The 17,975-nt window shown below is 43.2% G+C and overlaps 1 protein-coding gene across 1 annotated transcript; it reads right to left on the bottom strand.

The window, feature by feature from the left end:
* Window positions 1-1,654: 1,654 nt before the first annotated feature.
* Window positions 1,655-17,287, bottom strand: hic2 (hypermethylated in cancer 2). The gene is made up of 2 exons (XM_040155571.1): window positions 17,180-17,287; window positions 1,655-5,669 (listed from the first exon to the last, which is right to left on the bottom strand). Exon 2 carries the CDS (start codon window positions 5,615-5,617, stop codon window positions 3,854-3,856), a length of 1,764 nt encoding a protein of 587 aa, XP_040011505.1. The 5' UTR covers window positions 5,618-5,669; window positions 17,180-17,287; the 3' UTR covers window positions 1,655-3,853.
* Between the last annotated feature and the right edge of the window lie 688 nt (window positions 17,288-17,975).

Below are 17,975 nucleotides of genomic sequence, written 5' to 3'. Positions count from 1 at the left end.
TTTGTGCTGCTTTTACCCACAGAACATAGGCAGCTAAAAAAAAAAAAAAAAGTTTCAAAACATCATAAAAGCAGAAAACGACAATAACATTCACAGTTAAGACTACCAGATAAACCTGTTTACATGCAGTGAACAAATCAAAGCTACATTCTCCAGATAGGTTTCAAGAACCGCCAGCATAAGAGATGTACCATGTCACTAAAACAACCCAAACCCTTCAAGCATCACCCACCCACTTCTACATATTAAGAGACCCAAGCAGCAGAGGTAGTCCTCAAGTGCATTTGGGCAAACACAGAGACACAACATTGAGCTAAAGACCCTGACTAACAATGCTTTTTGATTAATATGTCAAGGACACACTGCACACCCCCATCGCTGCGGTCCCATCTGAAGACAGGCCAGAGGGCAGGGGGACTGGGGCGCAGGGTGACCCCAAAGCCAGCTGGCAGTGGAAGGGGGGTGCCCCTAAACCGCACACCCCTCCCCTTAGTATGAATATGCAGCAGTTCAACCCATGTTTGACGCTATGCTTTTGTTTTGGCAGCAACCTCTGTGGAAAAGCATCTTTTTAAAAAAAATACACACAAAACCACCTCTCTGACTGGCCGAGTCTCGTCTGAGGTCTATAAAACTGTAAGAGTTTATGTAAACAATGAGATAAATACATATGTTTCTTTTTAGAGCCACACATGGTTCCATAATCATTCAAATGTGCTTTGGTTTAAAAAATATTTTGTGGATTTGGGTATGAGCTTTTTTTTTTTCTTCTTAGTTCTTTGTACAACTTTGCAACTATTTCTGAACATACTGTGTTACTAACTAAAATGTAGACTTGTTTCGAGCTGCCTCGCCTTTGTCAAGGCTCTTTGTGTTAGTGAAAAAGTACCCCCCTGTTTGTCTTAAATATGAAACTAGTGTTTTGCTTTTCCCATGATTAAAATACAGAGAAATCGATACAATACTATGTCTTACAAATGTAGCTGAGAGTCTGCATTCACAGATGCAGAACAATCCCTGAAGTATTTGAATAGTAGTAGTAGTAGTACTAGTAGTAGTAGTAGTAGTAGTAGTAGTAGTAATAGTAGTAGTAGTAGTAGTAGTAGTAGTATGATCACAGTTTGGAGTTCGTAGTTTTTTTCTTTGTTATGTCAAACAGGCAAGCATTCAAATGCAGCTGCAAAGTCTTCTGCAGAGATGGCTAGAGATCTTGTACAAAAACACCTTTTGCATGACAGACACTATGCTGTACTGCAGTAAGTGCTGACAAGTACAATAACGTTTGAAGGCAATGCATTGTGGACTCCCTCTTAAGCTAGAAGAGGTCACAAGCAACAATGGATCGGGCGATAAATAACATGTTTGTGGTTGGGGAGTGGGGAGTGTGAAAAATTCATAGATGTACCATGCAATCACTAAAAAGCAACTGCTTAACAGCAAGACACCAACATCCAACATAACCAAGTAACAACTCTGGGAGTCCAGGACGCAGGTACCTTAAAACGGTAGTGATGTTTGTAACTGTAGCTGCATCCCTATGATAAACAAACATTTCACAGACCATAACATGAGGACGAAAGAGGTATTTAAAAAAAAAAAAAAAAAAAAAAAATTAAGAAGACAGTTAAACCAACATAATAGAGGAATGCCTATACCAAAAACTTGTAGTGAAGGTTCATGCTCTACAGTGTAACTGTTAAGAGTAGATACACTGGACAGGTTTCAGTGAAACCAACAGACAACAGAGAGAGAGATTCCCAACTTACAGTTGCTTATGATGAGGTAAAGCTTTAGAGGTTTAAAATAACTTAAAATCATTTTGTGATATAATGAAATACAATCAGAAACAAAAAGATGCCGCAGGAGACCAATGAGTTGTCCAGCTGTCCAGTGCATCTCTGCTTCTCCCTTCTTATTACAAGTTTTCACAAGTCTGGCTCAAAAAAAAAAAAAAACTAACAAGCAACTTGAACTTCACATTTAAATTCTGATTATAATTCCTATCTTTTTTTTCTTTTTCTTTTTTTGGTCTGAACAGAACACATACAATGTCATCAAGTCCTGTTTTAAAGTCAGGGAATATAAAGTGATAAGGACTCTGGAAACAGACAAAAAGAAACAAAAAACATGTTCAGGGAACACGTTTTTAAACTTTACCAGTTTTGTTAGGTGGTAAAGTTTACGTTATACCGGCCCACCAATCAGCACAAGCTTTCCTTGCAAACAACAAGAACCTTCTTCTGTCTCAGAGTCATTGGCCAAAACTCCATCAAAAGAGTGGATTTCTTTGTCTGGACTTAGAATATAATTCATAATTTGTTTTATACAGCAAAAAGAAATCAAAAGTGAAATAATTTAGTATGCTATATATTTTAAGTACATCTTTTTAAAAACTTTGGTTATGAACTTGTCTAGCAATGTTTGTTAGTTAGCTCTGTTCTCCTTAACATTCATAAGATCTTTGGAACACTATACATCTAAACTAACTAACTAACCACTATTTGCTCCAGGCAGGAAGCTACAGTACACTTTGAGGTGGGGCCACACTGAGTAGGGCACCCAAAAAGCTATTTTTGACATGTAAAAACAACAGCTAAAACAATATTAATGTGTAAAATCTATGAGCATTAAAAAAACCTGTGTTGAGAGATGGGCAGGTTAAAGCATTAGGTGAAAAGTTACCATAATCTACACACTTTTTACAATTAATTACATAGGAACTTTCAACTAATCAACATAGAGTTCGTAAGAGTAATCAGAGGTAGCAAGGTCAGAAGCCTATATAAATAGACTTTTCTTTTTTCTGAGGGGAGGAAAGCTATACAGACAAAAAAAATAAACGTACCCACTGAACATAATGTTCAGTCTAAACACCCTCTTCTTACACCCATTAAACCAGCCCACTCCACCCCAACCCAAATCCCACCCCTCCACAAGAAAAATCCCAAGACCTTCCAGTTTAAACATTCACTGAAACAATACAAGTTCTTTAAGTAAAACAGGTACCTAAAGGGGTTCAATCTTTCCAACCAGGATTCTTTCCTGGAATCACTAGCAGGCAAAACCGAAAACAATGAAAACCCTCTCAAAATTACTGTGAACAGCTGTAGGGAGGACTTTGAGTATTTCTTGTCTGTGAAAACTATAACTTAATCCAATGTCATCCCACCAGGAACCTTCTTTCAGGACTTTCATTTAAAGCATGGAGATGGTCCCAAACCCAAGTTATCCCTCTTCTTACATACAGATCCCCTTCACCAACATAACAAAGGATATAAAGCTGTCAGGGTAAAAATTATCTTTCTGCTGAATTATTGCCAGTATTGTTTGCGTGGGTTTTTGGTCAAAATAGCACTGGAGTACAGAGTGGACTCTTCAGTTAATCTGTTTGAGGAACAATCTGAAAAACTCAAAGACTCAATGCTCAAAGGTAGAAGAGAGGAAGGCTGCTGAGGGGTATGGGGTGAGGGGACTTGACATTATATTGGTACCCACATTCACATTTGACAGACTTGCAACACAGACCAGAAGTCATGCCACTCCACCATGGCTTCGTGACTTTGGAGAGTGACAGGAGTAAAGTGTCCCTCTCGAACTCCTGAGAGGTGAACAGATGGTATAAACGATGACATGATCCACGCATCAACAAGATCCCTCCGTCACCAAGAGCCCACTGTGGCTAACAGCAACATCATTCACTTAGCCAGGGCGCCGTAAACTGGAATTAATATGTAGAACTATGTGTGTCTGCTTGTGAAGGTGTTCATGTGCGTTTCTTTGCTTTTGAGATGGAAAAAAGGTAGAGAAATGTTTATTTTTTTCTATTCCCAGAGTTCTTTGGCTTGATGCATTTCTAAGAGGGTGAGGTGTGCATTCTCAGGTGACTGATGAGGTTGCGCTGCTGGGTAAACTTCCCCCCGCATAGCTGGCATTCATACGGCTTCTCCCCAGAGTGGACACGCATGTGCTCTGTCAGACGGTACTGGCGTGTGAAGCGCATGCCGCACTCTTCACATGCAAACGGCTTGAGGCCAAGGTGGCTGCGCATATGGCGTGTCATGGTGCCCCTCTGGGTGAACATTTTTCCACAGATGTTGCAGGGGAATGGTCTAGTCAGCCAGTGGCTCTTTTCATGTTGTCTCAGCGTTGCCGGGTCTTTGTAGCTCTTACTGCAGACTGTACACTTGAATGGACGCGTTTCAGAGCCAAAGCTGGAGGGACCTACAGGGGCAGAGAGGTCCTCTGCCTCCTCCTCGTCCTCCTCTTTCACAAAGGTCCCTCCCTCCTCTTTGATGTAGAGCTCATCCTCAGTGTGCGTCTCCACGTGAGCATTGAGCTGCTCAGAACTGGGAAAGCCCTTACCACAGGGAATGCACACATAGAGGTTGTCTCCAAATGCTGGCTCAAAACCTTCCTGCCTGTACACGTAGTTGGCGCTGTGGTGTCCCCCTCCTGTTCCTCCTCCACCTCCTGCACTCTCTCCATCACTTTGACCGCTCTCATCACTGTGGTCTTGACCGTTCTCTCCTCCTTCTTCCTCATCTTTACACTGGAAGGACTGGTCAGAGGCAAAGCTGCTACCACTGCCCCCTCCAACCCCAGAGGAGCGGCCATCTTTAGGACCCACAATCACCCCATTAACCAGGGGCCTGTCATGATCTTCAGACTTCAACCCTGATGCCTCTCTCTTAGGCCATTCATTCTTGCGAGCACCTTGCCGGGATTTCTTCTGGGGTGGGGGCCCATCTGGCTGGTTTTGGGTTTCCTCTGAGGTTTTAGAGGAAGAGTTCAGCTCCATGGTCTCTGAGCCACAGGTGTCTACACCTGGTAGGGTGGTAGAGGAGTCATCCAGTGAGGCACTGTTGGTTGTGGATACTGAGGCAGATTGAGGGGATTCTTGGGAGTTGCTGTGTGGGCTGGGGGCATCAGTGGCTGTGCCCGCAGAGGGAGGGCTCTTCTTGGACAGGTCTAGTCCAAGATCTGGTTCCCCAGCACTTCCTCCACTGCTGAGGTTACCGTTACTGCTGCCATTCCCCCCATTCCCATTTTTCCCAGAGCTCCCGACAAACATCTCATCATCTGAGAGTTTGTCCCGAAGGCCTTCATCTGGCTGTGGCTGGTCGGCATCGGAAGGGGTTGGAGGATAGTGGTTGTTGGGGCCAGCAGGGGTAGAAGAGGAAAGGCGCTGGTTGTTGAGGCGTAAGCGGCTAATGGGACCTGGAGTGGAGGGTTTACCTGGTAGGGGTTTCCCACCACTGCGCTTGAGTTTCTTTCTGCACAGAGCAGCGAGGTCATGGAGCTGGAGGTAGCTGGCTGCGGTTAAGAGGGCACTGAAGTTCTGCTCACTGCTCTGGTCCGATGAGGACAGGAGCTTCCCAGTGTAGATGAAGTCCAGAACTTGTCTGAATACAGAGGGATTAACCATCTCTGTATCAAGGTTAATGAGGTTATCGTGGAGGACCAAAGATTTGAAGTAGATGCTGCTTGCGGCAAGGATGTTCTTGTGGGCACGGAAGAGTGCATTCTCCACCACGATGATAACGTCACACAGGAAGCCCTTGGCTCTCTGCTGGTTGAGTTGCAGCAGCAGGTGTTTGGCATGATTTGGCAGTTCCATTTCCACCTTCCTTCTTTCCTTCTCTCTCTTCCTACACGAGCAACACCTGAAGCTGAAAGAAAAAAAATGAAAAGGTGGTCAGAGACACATTGTACTTATGAAGAAGTATTAGACTGAGACCGTGACAAATAACAGGTTGTTCAATTCAAGGGGTAAGCCAGAGTAAAATAAATGAAAGAAGAGTAGTGGTTTTAAACAGGGGATAGAAAATGTTTCCACACTCGACTTGGCAATGTAAGAGAAAAAGGCAAAAAAAAAATGTTGACCAAGCAATGTGTACTAGCGTGATCAATGCAGCATGCACAGGCTGGGTGGCAAAAACAGAGCTTGTATTGTTCAAAAGCAGCATGTTTTTGCAGAAGTTTGGTTTAAGTTCTTGTTTATTGCAGCCTTCAGTAGGATTAAATTTTAAAACAGGTTTTAAAAAATTGACAGTAACAATGCTTGTATGTCTGAAATATTTAACACTAAAACTAGATGTGTTATGATTCCGACTGTGAGTACATCAATCTAAGCTTTCAGCTCTATTAGGGATAGCAAACTGTTAGCACAGCGTGCCACATAATCACACGGCTTAGAAACTGGAACCCTTCCCTCCCTCTCATCTTCCTTTTTAAACAAATTGCAACCATACATGGATCAAATTCTGATTGTACACAGTGCCACAGTTCTTGTACAAAAGCCAAAGGGGTGGAGGAGAAGAAAGGGTAAAGTAACTACTTTTCTAAGGTGCCTCCTCTCAGCTTCTCTTCTCATCTCTGCGGACTAGCTCTAGTTTCGGTGGGATGCCCTCTTTGGAAATTCGCCCTCCCTAGTCTCCATTAGGTCATGGTAATGTCAGCCCTGCCCATTGTCTAGGAGTGGGGGGGGGGTGGGTGGGTGGATGACGTGGGGGTGGGGGGAGTGGGGTCGGTGGCACAGCAGGGCCGGGGGGAGGGATTAGGTGACACCTGAGCACGTAAAACAACACAGGAGCTAGGTCAGAAGGGGGTGGCTCAAAAACAAGGACACTACCACCTGATCCTCCAGAAAGGCCCTCATTTATAGAATTAGGGCAGATGAATCTCATTCACTGTTAAAACTACATACTGATGACCGATTGCATACCACAGTGCTCCACTTCTAGACTGACACTGAAAGCACAAATTTTGTTAAAGAAAATAAATGCAGTTTATACAGTTGATAAGAGGCTATCCCCAGCTCATGTGTGATAGTAACAGTAATGTGCTTTAGTTGAGGCAGCAGGGCCTGTCCCTGACTCATGTTTAACATTTTCTTAAAGCCCTGGGTATGCTGGGAAAATGGACACACATTATTAATGCCCCTGGTCAGAGCTGGGTATACTGTATTACAGGAGATTACACAGTAATGCGGAGAAATGCTTAGCTCTAGCCATAAATACATATGAAAATGTGCCATTTCAACCCAGTGCCAAGTAAGAGATTTACTGAAAATCATATTTCATAATACGCAGGAGAAAAGAAAGGAGTGGTTCCTCAACTTAGCTGGAGCGACTAAAGCGGCAAGCCTGAAGGCAAAGAAACAAAACTTAACTCTGTTTATCAAAACTGACACTGGAATACGGGTTCATCTGAAGGCTGAAATTCACGAAAATATATCAGGCCAAAGCTCATTCTAGAAATCACACAACCGAGGGCTGCTTGTACAGCCCATTTAACTTTTCTGAATCCTAACAAAGAGCAAGTGCGTAAAGATGAAGAATGTAGTCCAGCATCAGCATGTATTTAGTTTCATCAGTTCCTTTAACCACTCTATTCAGCTTAATAAATTAGGTTTTAGCTAGCTTATGCTGGATCTGTATTTTTCATTAAGAAATCTGAAATTTCCAGCAAAAAATAATGACATGCTGCATCACAACCATGTTAAACACAGCTTCAAATATACTGGCCAAGGCCCAATAGTTCACACACAAAAACCATAAAAATTGCCACTGAGATAGGTGACAATATAGGAAAGGGACTTTTTTTTCGATCTGGATGGTAAGGACAACACACTGTTTCAAAAATATAATTTATTAAAGGCGACAGTCAACATTGTGCCAGAACAACAACGTGAAATTTGTAAACTGGAGATGGCTCGCTGATGTATCAAAGCCAGCTCTGTTGGAACAGTCAGACTAGCTGATACAATCAGCTGGAGTGATCATTACTCTCAGGTCCAGGCCTGGGCTTGCCTCCTCTGCTTTGACACTTCTACTCATGGTCTTCTTCCCCTCCCCCGTCTCTCCTTTGCTCCTCTCCTCCTCTCTCTCTCTATCCTCCCACCCTCACCAGCCTCTCACCGGGCATGCAGACACATCCCAGGAAGAGTTTGCTCTCCCGAACGTGAATCACAATGAGCTACTCTGGAATACGTAGCCCAGATCTGCAGTTAATCGCAGAATGTGCTACAGGGGCGCGCAGCACTCAACCCTGCAGGCGGTAAGGGAAAAGAGGGCTGCTAGAGAGAGAAGGGCCTCTGCTATGATGCCAGCCAGGAAGCCATATATCAGTCAAGTCTCTCTCTAAACACACACACACACACACACACACACACACACACACACACACACACACACCTCTGCAGGCTTTATGGGGGGATTCAAGAAGCTTTTCCAGCAGACCAACATAAAAGGGGGCTGGGCTCAGAGTAGAGAAGCCAGCTCAGGAGGAGAGAGAAAAAAAAAAAAAAAAGCCGTCCCCTACCCCCTCCTCTTCTCATCCTGCTTTCTCTCCTCCCCCCATCACCCACACAGCTACCCTCTCCCCTTGGCCCCTCCGGTGCTGTGCCGTGCCGGCTGGATTCCAGGGAGCTGCTAATGGATTACGGCTGATCTATATGCAGCTAGGGTGGGACACGTGTAGGCCCGGCTCCCCTTCCAATGGTGCTGCCCAGGAAAACAGGCTTAATACCATAGGGAACAGATAGAGCTGCCATGATGGTGCAGCCCTATCTGCGAGTTCATGGTGCTCTTTGCAGTTTGTAGAAACATTTCCATTATCATATCGAGGCTGTTATACTGTTGCGGCATTGCAGCCTCACAGTTATTGTGGAAAGTCAGGGATGGATGCACCATTAGAAAGATGATACTGCTAGAACAGCTATAACGATGTTTCCAGAATGCAGGATGACTACTTCATATGTATGTTATGTAGTCGGAGAGCAGCATTTCCTGCAGGGTTGGATTCCTGTATTTTTAAGCCCTGTGCAAAGGCTGGCAGGGAGGTTATGAGATGGCAAGATAGCTGGTCAGGAGGGCCGTGATATGGCACCACATACCAACCAAAGTCTGCCCTGGTTTTGGACTACAGATCAGGGTAGATGTTGCCCTTCAAGCAGAGCCACAGGATCAACTTACCTTGCCTGCAGTGTTAACCTTTTCAAAAACTGACTGTGGCTTAATGATAGAGGGGCCAACCTCATTTTGAAAACACAGCAACCTACTCTTTAGCCTCAACCTTGACTTGTTTCAGGAGCCTGCTGATGAGGAGACGAGGAGAAAGGGATGTTTAAACAGACACGATCAGGATAAGATATCCGTGCGTTGATTTGAGAGTTAAACTTAGTGCCCCAAGCAGTGAATTAATGTCACTCTCCTGTAAATTAAACTGGTTACACAAGACGTCTGGACGATGTGGTTTGACTTCATTTACTGCTGCCTGTCATCGCATCCTTCTTCCAAGGAGTTTATGGATTAAACAGCGAGCTAGTAAACCTTTCAGAGTCAGTGTTCACGCAGCGGAGGTGACTGAGAGAGCAGTGGGCTGTGGCACTAATCTCCTGAACAGAGGGTAGAGAGCCAGGAGAGAGGGCAGAGGTGAGGCAAAGTCCCGTGGCGCAATAACAAAACACACCCTACTACTGTGAAAGGTCGTCGGCTAACAACCAATAGAAAACAAGATTGAGAAGGATTTTAAAAACGTAATCAACCTTGGCTTTATTGCAGGGTTATCTTTTACACTGATTCCTTTAACCAGTATACAGTAATGACTTTGTAAAACTGTGTAGATGATCACATTGTGCAGGGAAGGATGGGCAGAATAGTTGGATGTGCAGGTGAAGACAGTTTTAAGCAGAGAGAGAGAGAGAGAGCCCATCAAGTACACACTCAAAAGGCCTTGATGTGTGCGCACACTCACAGACAGTGCACTTAAACATATGCACACAGCACACAGCACACACAGCACACAGCACACACGCACACACACACACACACACACACACACACACACACACAGAGTATGCTGGTGGGCAGAGGACGTGGGGGAGGGGATGGGGGGTGGGGGGGTGGTACAAAGCCAGTTTGAAATACAAACACTGAGTAACCACCTCTGAACCATTTCAACATGGCTGACACTGCTGCATGGGCAAGGTTGATCCAAGCAGGACTCATGGGTACTGCAATTATCTGAGTTTCAGCTCTCTCATGAGCAAGAGGACAGCTCACAATACAATTAGGAGATTAAACAGAACAGCTGTGCTTTTCAGCTACCTACTCTGTGTGTTCCTTTTCACCTGGGTAATATCTGCGGCACCAGAGGAAAAGCCATAAACATCTCGCTAATCATTAGATCATGACTTCAGTTTTAAGAAGCATTTTAGAAACTTGGTTCAAAGTAACTGTGTGTAAATACAGACACAAAAAAATAACAGGTTACTGCTACAAATCAGGTTAAGGCAGCTAATTGGAGAATGCATTTATTTGCACTGCAGTAACCTGGTTACTGTAAAACAAGCCAGTAAGTGCAGGTGGTCGGTAATTAATTTCCCCTTCATGGTATTTTGTTAACTCCGGCATATCTTGAGTGTGTTAATGGTGGAAAATTCTTTCCATTTTTTCAGAGCACATGGCTTCGGCAGCCTGTGTAGTGGCAGAGCAGACACTATTTTCTCACTGTGTGCATGTTTTACAAATAGTCTACTGTTCAGCTGTGGAGACCGGCTTACTTATTCCCGTTTTAATCAGAGTTTGGATTTGTTACAAGGATGCACTTATACGGGTAATGATGTTTCCTTCCATCCTGCCACGGCGATACTTTCCCTGTCTGAAGTCTTTGTCTTTCACATGCACACAAGTAAAAAACTTTTCAGAAAGCCAGTTAAGCGTATACATTGCAAAGAAATCAGGTTCCTCTATCTGAAATCTAGCAGTGTTAACCAGGTTTTTCTTAATCCATGAACTCATGAAAAAGAAAACTGTTTTTTTCTGTTTCCGTAATGTTTAAGAAATCAGGTTACTGCAGAAAGCCAACAATACCAGGTAAATTATGTGTATCTAAAAGCATCAGGGATGACCAACCATCTCTTATAGAGAAATTAGTAGTTTAACACAAAGTTTAATTCAAAACCTTAGTGCAATCTTAATTTTTTGCACTGAATTTGAAAACATGTCATGCAGTTTTGTATTGAATTTTCTCCACTGGTATATAAAAAGCAGGGCTACTCAACTAGGTGCCATGTAGAGAAGAAAGGGCAGTTTTCTTTGTTCCAACCAGAGAATACAGAGGGTGAAATAATAAGGGAAATCACCTGCTGTGGTCTTTGCTTGAAATAAAAACCTGCTTACATTTGTGTCTCTGTGGCAAATGGTTGTATAGCTCTGATGCACAACATCTGCTGGAATTCTGGAAATGGATCCAATTCTAGTTATAATCTTTTCAGAAAAGCTGCAGGAGTAACGACCTGCTGTTAAACAGCTAAAAAGCATTAAGACAAGAAGTAAAGGCTGATCTGTCCTGTCTCAGAGGTATGAATTTCTGCAGAATTGCTAGGGAACAGGTACATGACCCTAGTGCTGCATGGCCGAAGGGGGAAGTACATGAATTACAGTTTCCCCACCGCAGTCTGGGCAGAAACCTTCCAATTAAGACTAATTTTCTGTCAGGCAGTTCAGCCATGTTGCAGACAAACAAGTCCTGCCCAGGGTGCAGTGGAATGAAAAGAGCCCCCTCCATTTCATAACGGGAGGGGGTCATTGGTTGCTGTGTACCCCAGATGTGCCAGTGCTGTGCAGCAAGGGAAGAAAAGGCAAGAGACTCTCTAAAACACACACACACACACACACACACACACACACAAAAGCAGGTGAAACCTCTTACATGTGCCACAACTCAACCTGTAATCAGCTCCATGGATCCTCTTCTGTGTGATTCATGCACAAATCAATAAATGTGCATGAAATAGCATCTTTTTCAATTCAGGATTTTCTTGCACTGGGACATTAACACCAGTGAAATAAAGAAGAAAGATTTTTCTGAAGACTTCCCTCAATTGATAAAGCAGTAGTGACTTAACAACAGGTCATGAATGAACGTGTTCTGTGGTGTGCATGTCAGCCACAGGTAATACTAGACACTAAAGCCACAGCCAGGTCTAGAGGGGGTAACAGGTATACAAGTATACTCTCTCATGCATGCAAAAATAGCACACACACACACACCCAAAACCTTCCCAATATTCCCCTCCTTCACATTTATTGTTGTGACGGTGCTGGATACAGTTGCCTAAACTGGGCCTAAAACTTCACCCTTACATTTTACAAACTGTGGCCAAGTCTGATTTATTTCAAGTCAACATTATATATGGCATGGGACAATTAAATAGATCAGCAGTCATTTGTACGAAGGTACAGATATAGTGCTTGAAGACAGATGTCCAGGACAGTATCTTTATTACATTTACAGTGGCTACAGACACTTTCTAAAAACATTCTAAAAATATGTTTTCGCTTTGTCATTATGGGTAATTGTGGCCAAAAAGGAAAATGTAATCAATTTAAATGACATCTTTACCACAATAAAGTTTGCAAAATGTGGGTCTGAATACTTTCCTTTTCAACTGTATCTGACAAAAACCAGGAAGCACCAACATAATGGGACATTATACACGACTTAGCTAATATTTCCTTGTTTGACAGAATTTTAATGAATCTAAAATCAAGTATTATATCTCTTCATATCATATCTAAATCCTTTCAAACACCTTATTGAATATATTTTGCTATAACTATAGCTATACATTACTTAATTTTTAAATAACAAAAAACATACATCCAAAGAACTACAGGCATGTTTTGACATACAGATTACATATTTGCCTTTTAGTTAAATGACTTCCTGAATGTGTGTTCATTGCTAAAACAAGATTATGCCAAGACCTAGTGCATGGCTGGACCATGCATGGTCAATGTGCAAAATTGAGGACGTTTCTGTTTTCAGACAACAGAACAAGTATGAAGTAGTGACTGTAATGTGGCCCATTACGACTACATGTTAACCACACACTTCCAAGCCATTTTCAAGCTGCTGCTCTGCACTGCTAACGTCCTGATTTTATATCCGTGACATTGTCTGACAAAAATCACCATACACATAAATTAAAGACAACGGCTGAGCTGGGATTTCAGCTATATTGACTTGTGAAGTGATCACTCAGAGAGAAAGTCAGAAGCATATTTGCGTCTATGCAGCTACCGTGCAGTCAATTGAATGAGATGCATAGAGAGGTGTGCCTGTGGAGGGAAAGCCCAACCTCGTGCTCGCGGGGCAATACTGGCAACTCACTTCTATGGAAAGTAGCTAAGATTTGTCCAAAAAGTTGCTGGATTTGTTGCTAGGTGCCTTTTGGGGGGAAAAAAAAGGCACTAAGGGGGTCTGAAAAGTCAGTAAATGTAGCGACAAAGGCGCTAAGTTAGCAACGCTGCCTGTAAATGTCCCCCCCGATGACATATTAGAAACTGTTCACACCAATTCATTTTGAAATATCAACAGCCAATGGCGTTAACTCCAACACTCCGCTGGCCGACCAATTGTATAAGTTCATCACTCAGTCAGCAAGTGACAGACAGTCGCATTTATAGGAGCGGCCCCGCTGTTGCGGTCCAGCCAAAAAGAGAAGATAGAAGATTAAATGAGAGAATTGTTAGACTCTGAGATTAACAAATCCAGCTATTTAATATTTAAACCCAATCCTTCTTAGACCTCTCCTAAAATATAGAAAAGAGTTACTACTTTCTCTTTCTTTCTTTCTTTCTTTCTTTCTTTTTTGTTGCCAAGGGTTTATGTATAAGTGCGCATCTGCACTCTGTGTCGTCTATGCTGCAGTGTGTGTTGTGGCTCAGTTGCTACATTCAAATTGCCCCCTGGAGAAACTAAATAAAGACTGAAATGAACACTAAGACTTTCACTGAGGCTACCCAGCAATACAGGTTGACAACTGCCACCCACACATACCGTATCCAACTGTGTATCCTCACCAAAAGTGAAGTAATCAACCACTTCACTAACATGCAAACATATGATTGGTGTGATAAAATACCCTCTGTCTTCAGAGAATGAACTTTGTTAATGAGATAAAACCCCATATAAAAAGGAGCAGACCCACATGACCTGGTGCCTAATCCTTAGGTTAAGGACACAGGGCATGTTGGGTAAGGAGAGATCCTGTATGGTCCAAGGTTTTACAGAGCTGCCACCCCCTCCTCTTCCTCCTCCTACTCCTCCTCCAGCCTTTACACACTGCATAACCTTCTGGCTATCAGCACTACATTCCACAGACTGTTTCTTCTTCTTAAAGAACAACAACAACCCTGCCCTGAGGTGTTTCAGCCACTGAACAAACCAGACTGCCCTCCAACAGGCAGCACAGACCAGAACAGACAGATTCGTTTAGATACGACAGCCTAGCACAATCTATAAGTCCTCGTCCAACATGTCAGCAGAACATATAGCCTAATTAGCCTTCTTACTGCATGGTGCTGTCCGCACACGCCACTGTAAGCCATGATCACAATGTACACAGGATACTGTGTGTCCATTGAGAAGGGGAAGGGACAAGTATAGTGAGGCAAGACTAACAGGCCGATCATGAGGCACACACGCATACAGGCCTCAAATTACCCTCCAGGCCCCACTTTGTAGTTCATACTAATCAATGAAACTAGTTAGACTGATCAGTTGACTTGACTAAAATTAACCTGTTTGACACGTATCACTGGATGTACCTACGTATAATGTATATTTGAGAACAGCTACAATATGCAGATGATTAGGTTTGGCGATAGAATAAGAGGTAAAAGAGGACAACGGTTGCTTTAATACCATTTTTGGTTAATTCTTCCCCCTCTGTTCTGTTAGGCCTTTTGGTAGAGACAGCAGCTTGCTATACATCTGCCACATTGTCTAAAGCGGTGGTAAGTTAATATGCAACACAGGCTCCTCACTCACACAAGTTCTTTATTTCTGCATACATGTCTACGTTTATAAAGAGACACCATCTTGAAAATAATGGGATCACATGAACTACACATTTAGTACCGCCAGTCTTCAAAGCTTGTTACTGTTACAGATGCGGCATTGTCACCATCAAATGCTTAAGGCAGGATAGCCAGGAACCCGGTTCCAGCTTTACGATCTCGCCAAATTAGGTTGTGTACGTGTAAAATGTATTTAGATGCGCCCCGTCAAGCCTTGAAAATCTGTCACCAATACTGCTAAAAAGTTGAAAAGTTCAGCTCACAAATTTAAGGCTGGCAGGCAGAGCAACTGCACACTTCAACTATACTTCTGGGGGATGTAACTACCCAAAATATAATCCTAAAATTCTTATAGTATAGGCTACAGCACCAATCAGCCCTGAAGACGATAAGAGGCTGTGGAAAATAGATCGATTTATCTTCATATTGGCCCAAAGTTGTGACAAAACCCAAGAGAAGAGTAATAACGTCTAAGCATTTAAAGAAAACAGTTAAACTTTGTGTTTGTCAAACCTCCTAACTAACTGTCTGCTTAAAAATGAGTTAATGCAAACGACTGCCCTCGATGTAGTCGATCTGAAGAATAAAAACAGTTAACTTTGTGTGAGTAAGCAACAGGCAAGTGTATGCAAAACCATTTTGTCATGCATGACGAAAACAAAAACAGGAAATCATTGTGGCTAACCAACTTCCAACCCACATTTTATAGACAGACCCAACTGTTACTGGACAAGTGAGGACCTCTGGCCTCTGCTGGGACAACATTTTTTTTACTCAAGCATCAGGATTGGCACATTTATTACAAAAACTGGCTAAATTACTCTGAGAGAGTTTACCGTTCCTATACTGTCACACACATTGATAGCATATACAATAATAGTTACACCAGTTCCCTTATCCCTATAATAATTAAAAGTGTCTTGTCAGAAATACATCTAGGGATCTGTGTAATTTTTCTTAGTTGACACTAAGCAATGTAAAACAGACCTGTACTGGAACTGAAAGTTTTTAACCGAACTAAAAATTTGGTGATAGAAATACAGCAGCCAGTCATACGAAACCCACATTACACACATTCCTGTGCCTTATTATCTCCATGCCCCGTGTTACTTTAACAACTCTGAATCACCTGAGAAGCCAAGTTGCTTTCGCACCTGAGCACATACATTGTTCAAGTGGCCACCAAGTGATTTGCTGTTGGCCTGAGTTTAATAATCGAACATTCGCCGTGCAGATGCGACTCTCTGGCTTTATTAGAATGACGAGTTACATATGGAAACCGATATCACGCAACGCCGTTTCTATGAAGCACGGCAGTTCGGGGTCAGCGCGTAACGTTACACCCACAGTGTAGCTGATCACAAAGATGGTCGATGTACGGCAGTAGCACACCTATGGGCTACAAAGACATACACCATTCCCCGCATCGCTAAAAATTCTCGTCCACCAGAAAACCTTTTAAACCAGAGAGTAGCTGCGTCTGCATTGTACTGGGTGTATTCGCAAGTCAGCCCTGGTAAATTATTTTTTAATCAGCTCTACCGAAGACCGAGGTGGCTTAACCCACATATAAACAATGCAGATTACACTATGGGTATCGGCTGGAACATCTCTGTGATCATCTCGACGATTGCGCAACGTACCGTGCGTAAAATCCACAGAATCCGTCCGGATTCATTGAACACATTCAGCGAAATTTACTGCAATTTGAAAAAAAAAAAAAAAAAAAAAAAAAGTCAGCGTTATCATTACATGACAGGGATCGATTTAAATGAAACCTTCATCTCATTACCTTACATTCTCGCAAATAATTCAATCAACTCGCTGGATTATAAAACTGAGGTAAAGTGTGGAAACATTTCAACGTTTCTTTGAAGCGCCGCGACGAGACGCTTGTGGGTCCTTTCTGTCGCCTATAATGTGCTTTGCCAGCCTGGTAATTATTTGGTACACACTCGCCCCTGCGAGGCATCCCTTGTAAACCCACGACGCCAAAAATAAACGCCGCCACATTTGCGAGTAATTTATTTTTACGGTTCCCGGGCAGGGGCAGCGATTAACTCGAACAAATACGGCGAGATTCCTCGGCTTGCCAAGCAGGCTGGTAGAGCCGGAATAGGCACCAGCGCAGCCCCTTTTTTTTTTTTTTTTTGTTGGCACGCCGTGGAAAAAACACCGCCGTAACGCCGAAAACCCTTGCGATCCTTGCAGCAGCCGCGAGAAAGGGGGATCCGCTCGAAACAGGCGTAAACGCAGCTCCGTGGCGCGTTTACAATCCAACCCAAAGGGAAATAATTTCTTTTAAATACCTTATTACATCGGTAGGATCGTTCTCAAGCGTTCTTTACCATCCTCCTGCTCATCTCACAGCCTTCGGGACGCCATGTTGCAAGCTTATGACGTTAGGCTTCCTCACCCCTGACCCACATTTGAATAGAAACCAGCCCAGAGTGCAGCAGAGAAAACATCCCACTGTGGGAGGGTTTGGCCACTTTCTCAGCCCCGGACCCCTGGCAACTTTACCTGCAAGATGGCAGAGGGAGAAAGAAAGACAGAGAGAGAGAGAGAGAGAGAGAGAGGGGGGGTATGCTGTGTTCAAACTGTCTAGGCCTTCTTCTCCCAGCAGCACGACTCACCCATGGTCCTACGCTGCTGAATATAGGTCTGCGCTGCAAAAAAAAAATGTCCGCAGGACAAGTGATTCTGGGGCAGTGTTTAGTTCTGGTCCTCCAATTAAAAAAGAAAGATTAAACAAACCACATCATTTTTGGAGAGGACGTGGGAGAAACTCACAGTTTCGCCCGCAACAAAAGCAAGTGCTAGTCGACCACGTATTGACATAAAGTGGTGTCGTTGGTTTCATGGCACAAAATGTTTTGGTCAAGGTTTGTGAATTAGTGAATTAAATGACCCCCCCCCCACGACTTCACTGTTTAAATATCAAAAGCTTTTTTTTTTTTTGCAGCGTACACTCTTGTCTCGCTGCAATCTCGAGTCCCGACTAGCAGACTATGCAAATTCAACATATAATGTATCTAGTGCGCTTATTGCAGTCGCTATAGAAACCAGCGTTTACCGTGTATATTTGAAAAAGCAGTTCAGCAG

This window comes from Xiphias gladius, chromosome 19, assembly GCF_016859285.1.
Source record: "Xiphias gladius isolate SHS-SW01 ecotype Sanya breed wild chromosome 19, ASM1685928v1, whole genome shotgun sequence".
Classification (NCBI taxonomy): Eukaryota; Metazoa; Chordata; class Actinopteri; order Istiophoriformes; family Xiphiidae; genus Xiphias; species Xiphias gladius.
Note: the sequence above shows the minus strand (reverse complement) of the source record. Positions and strands in the feature narration are given on the sequence as shown.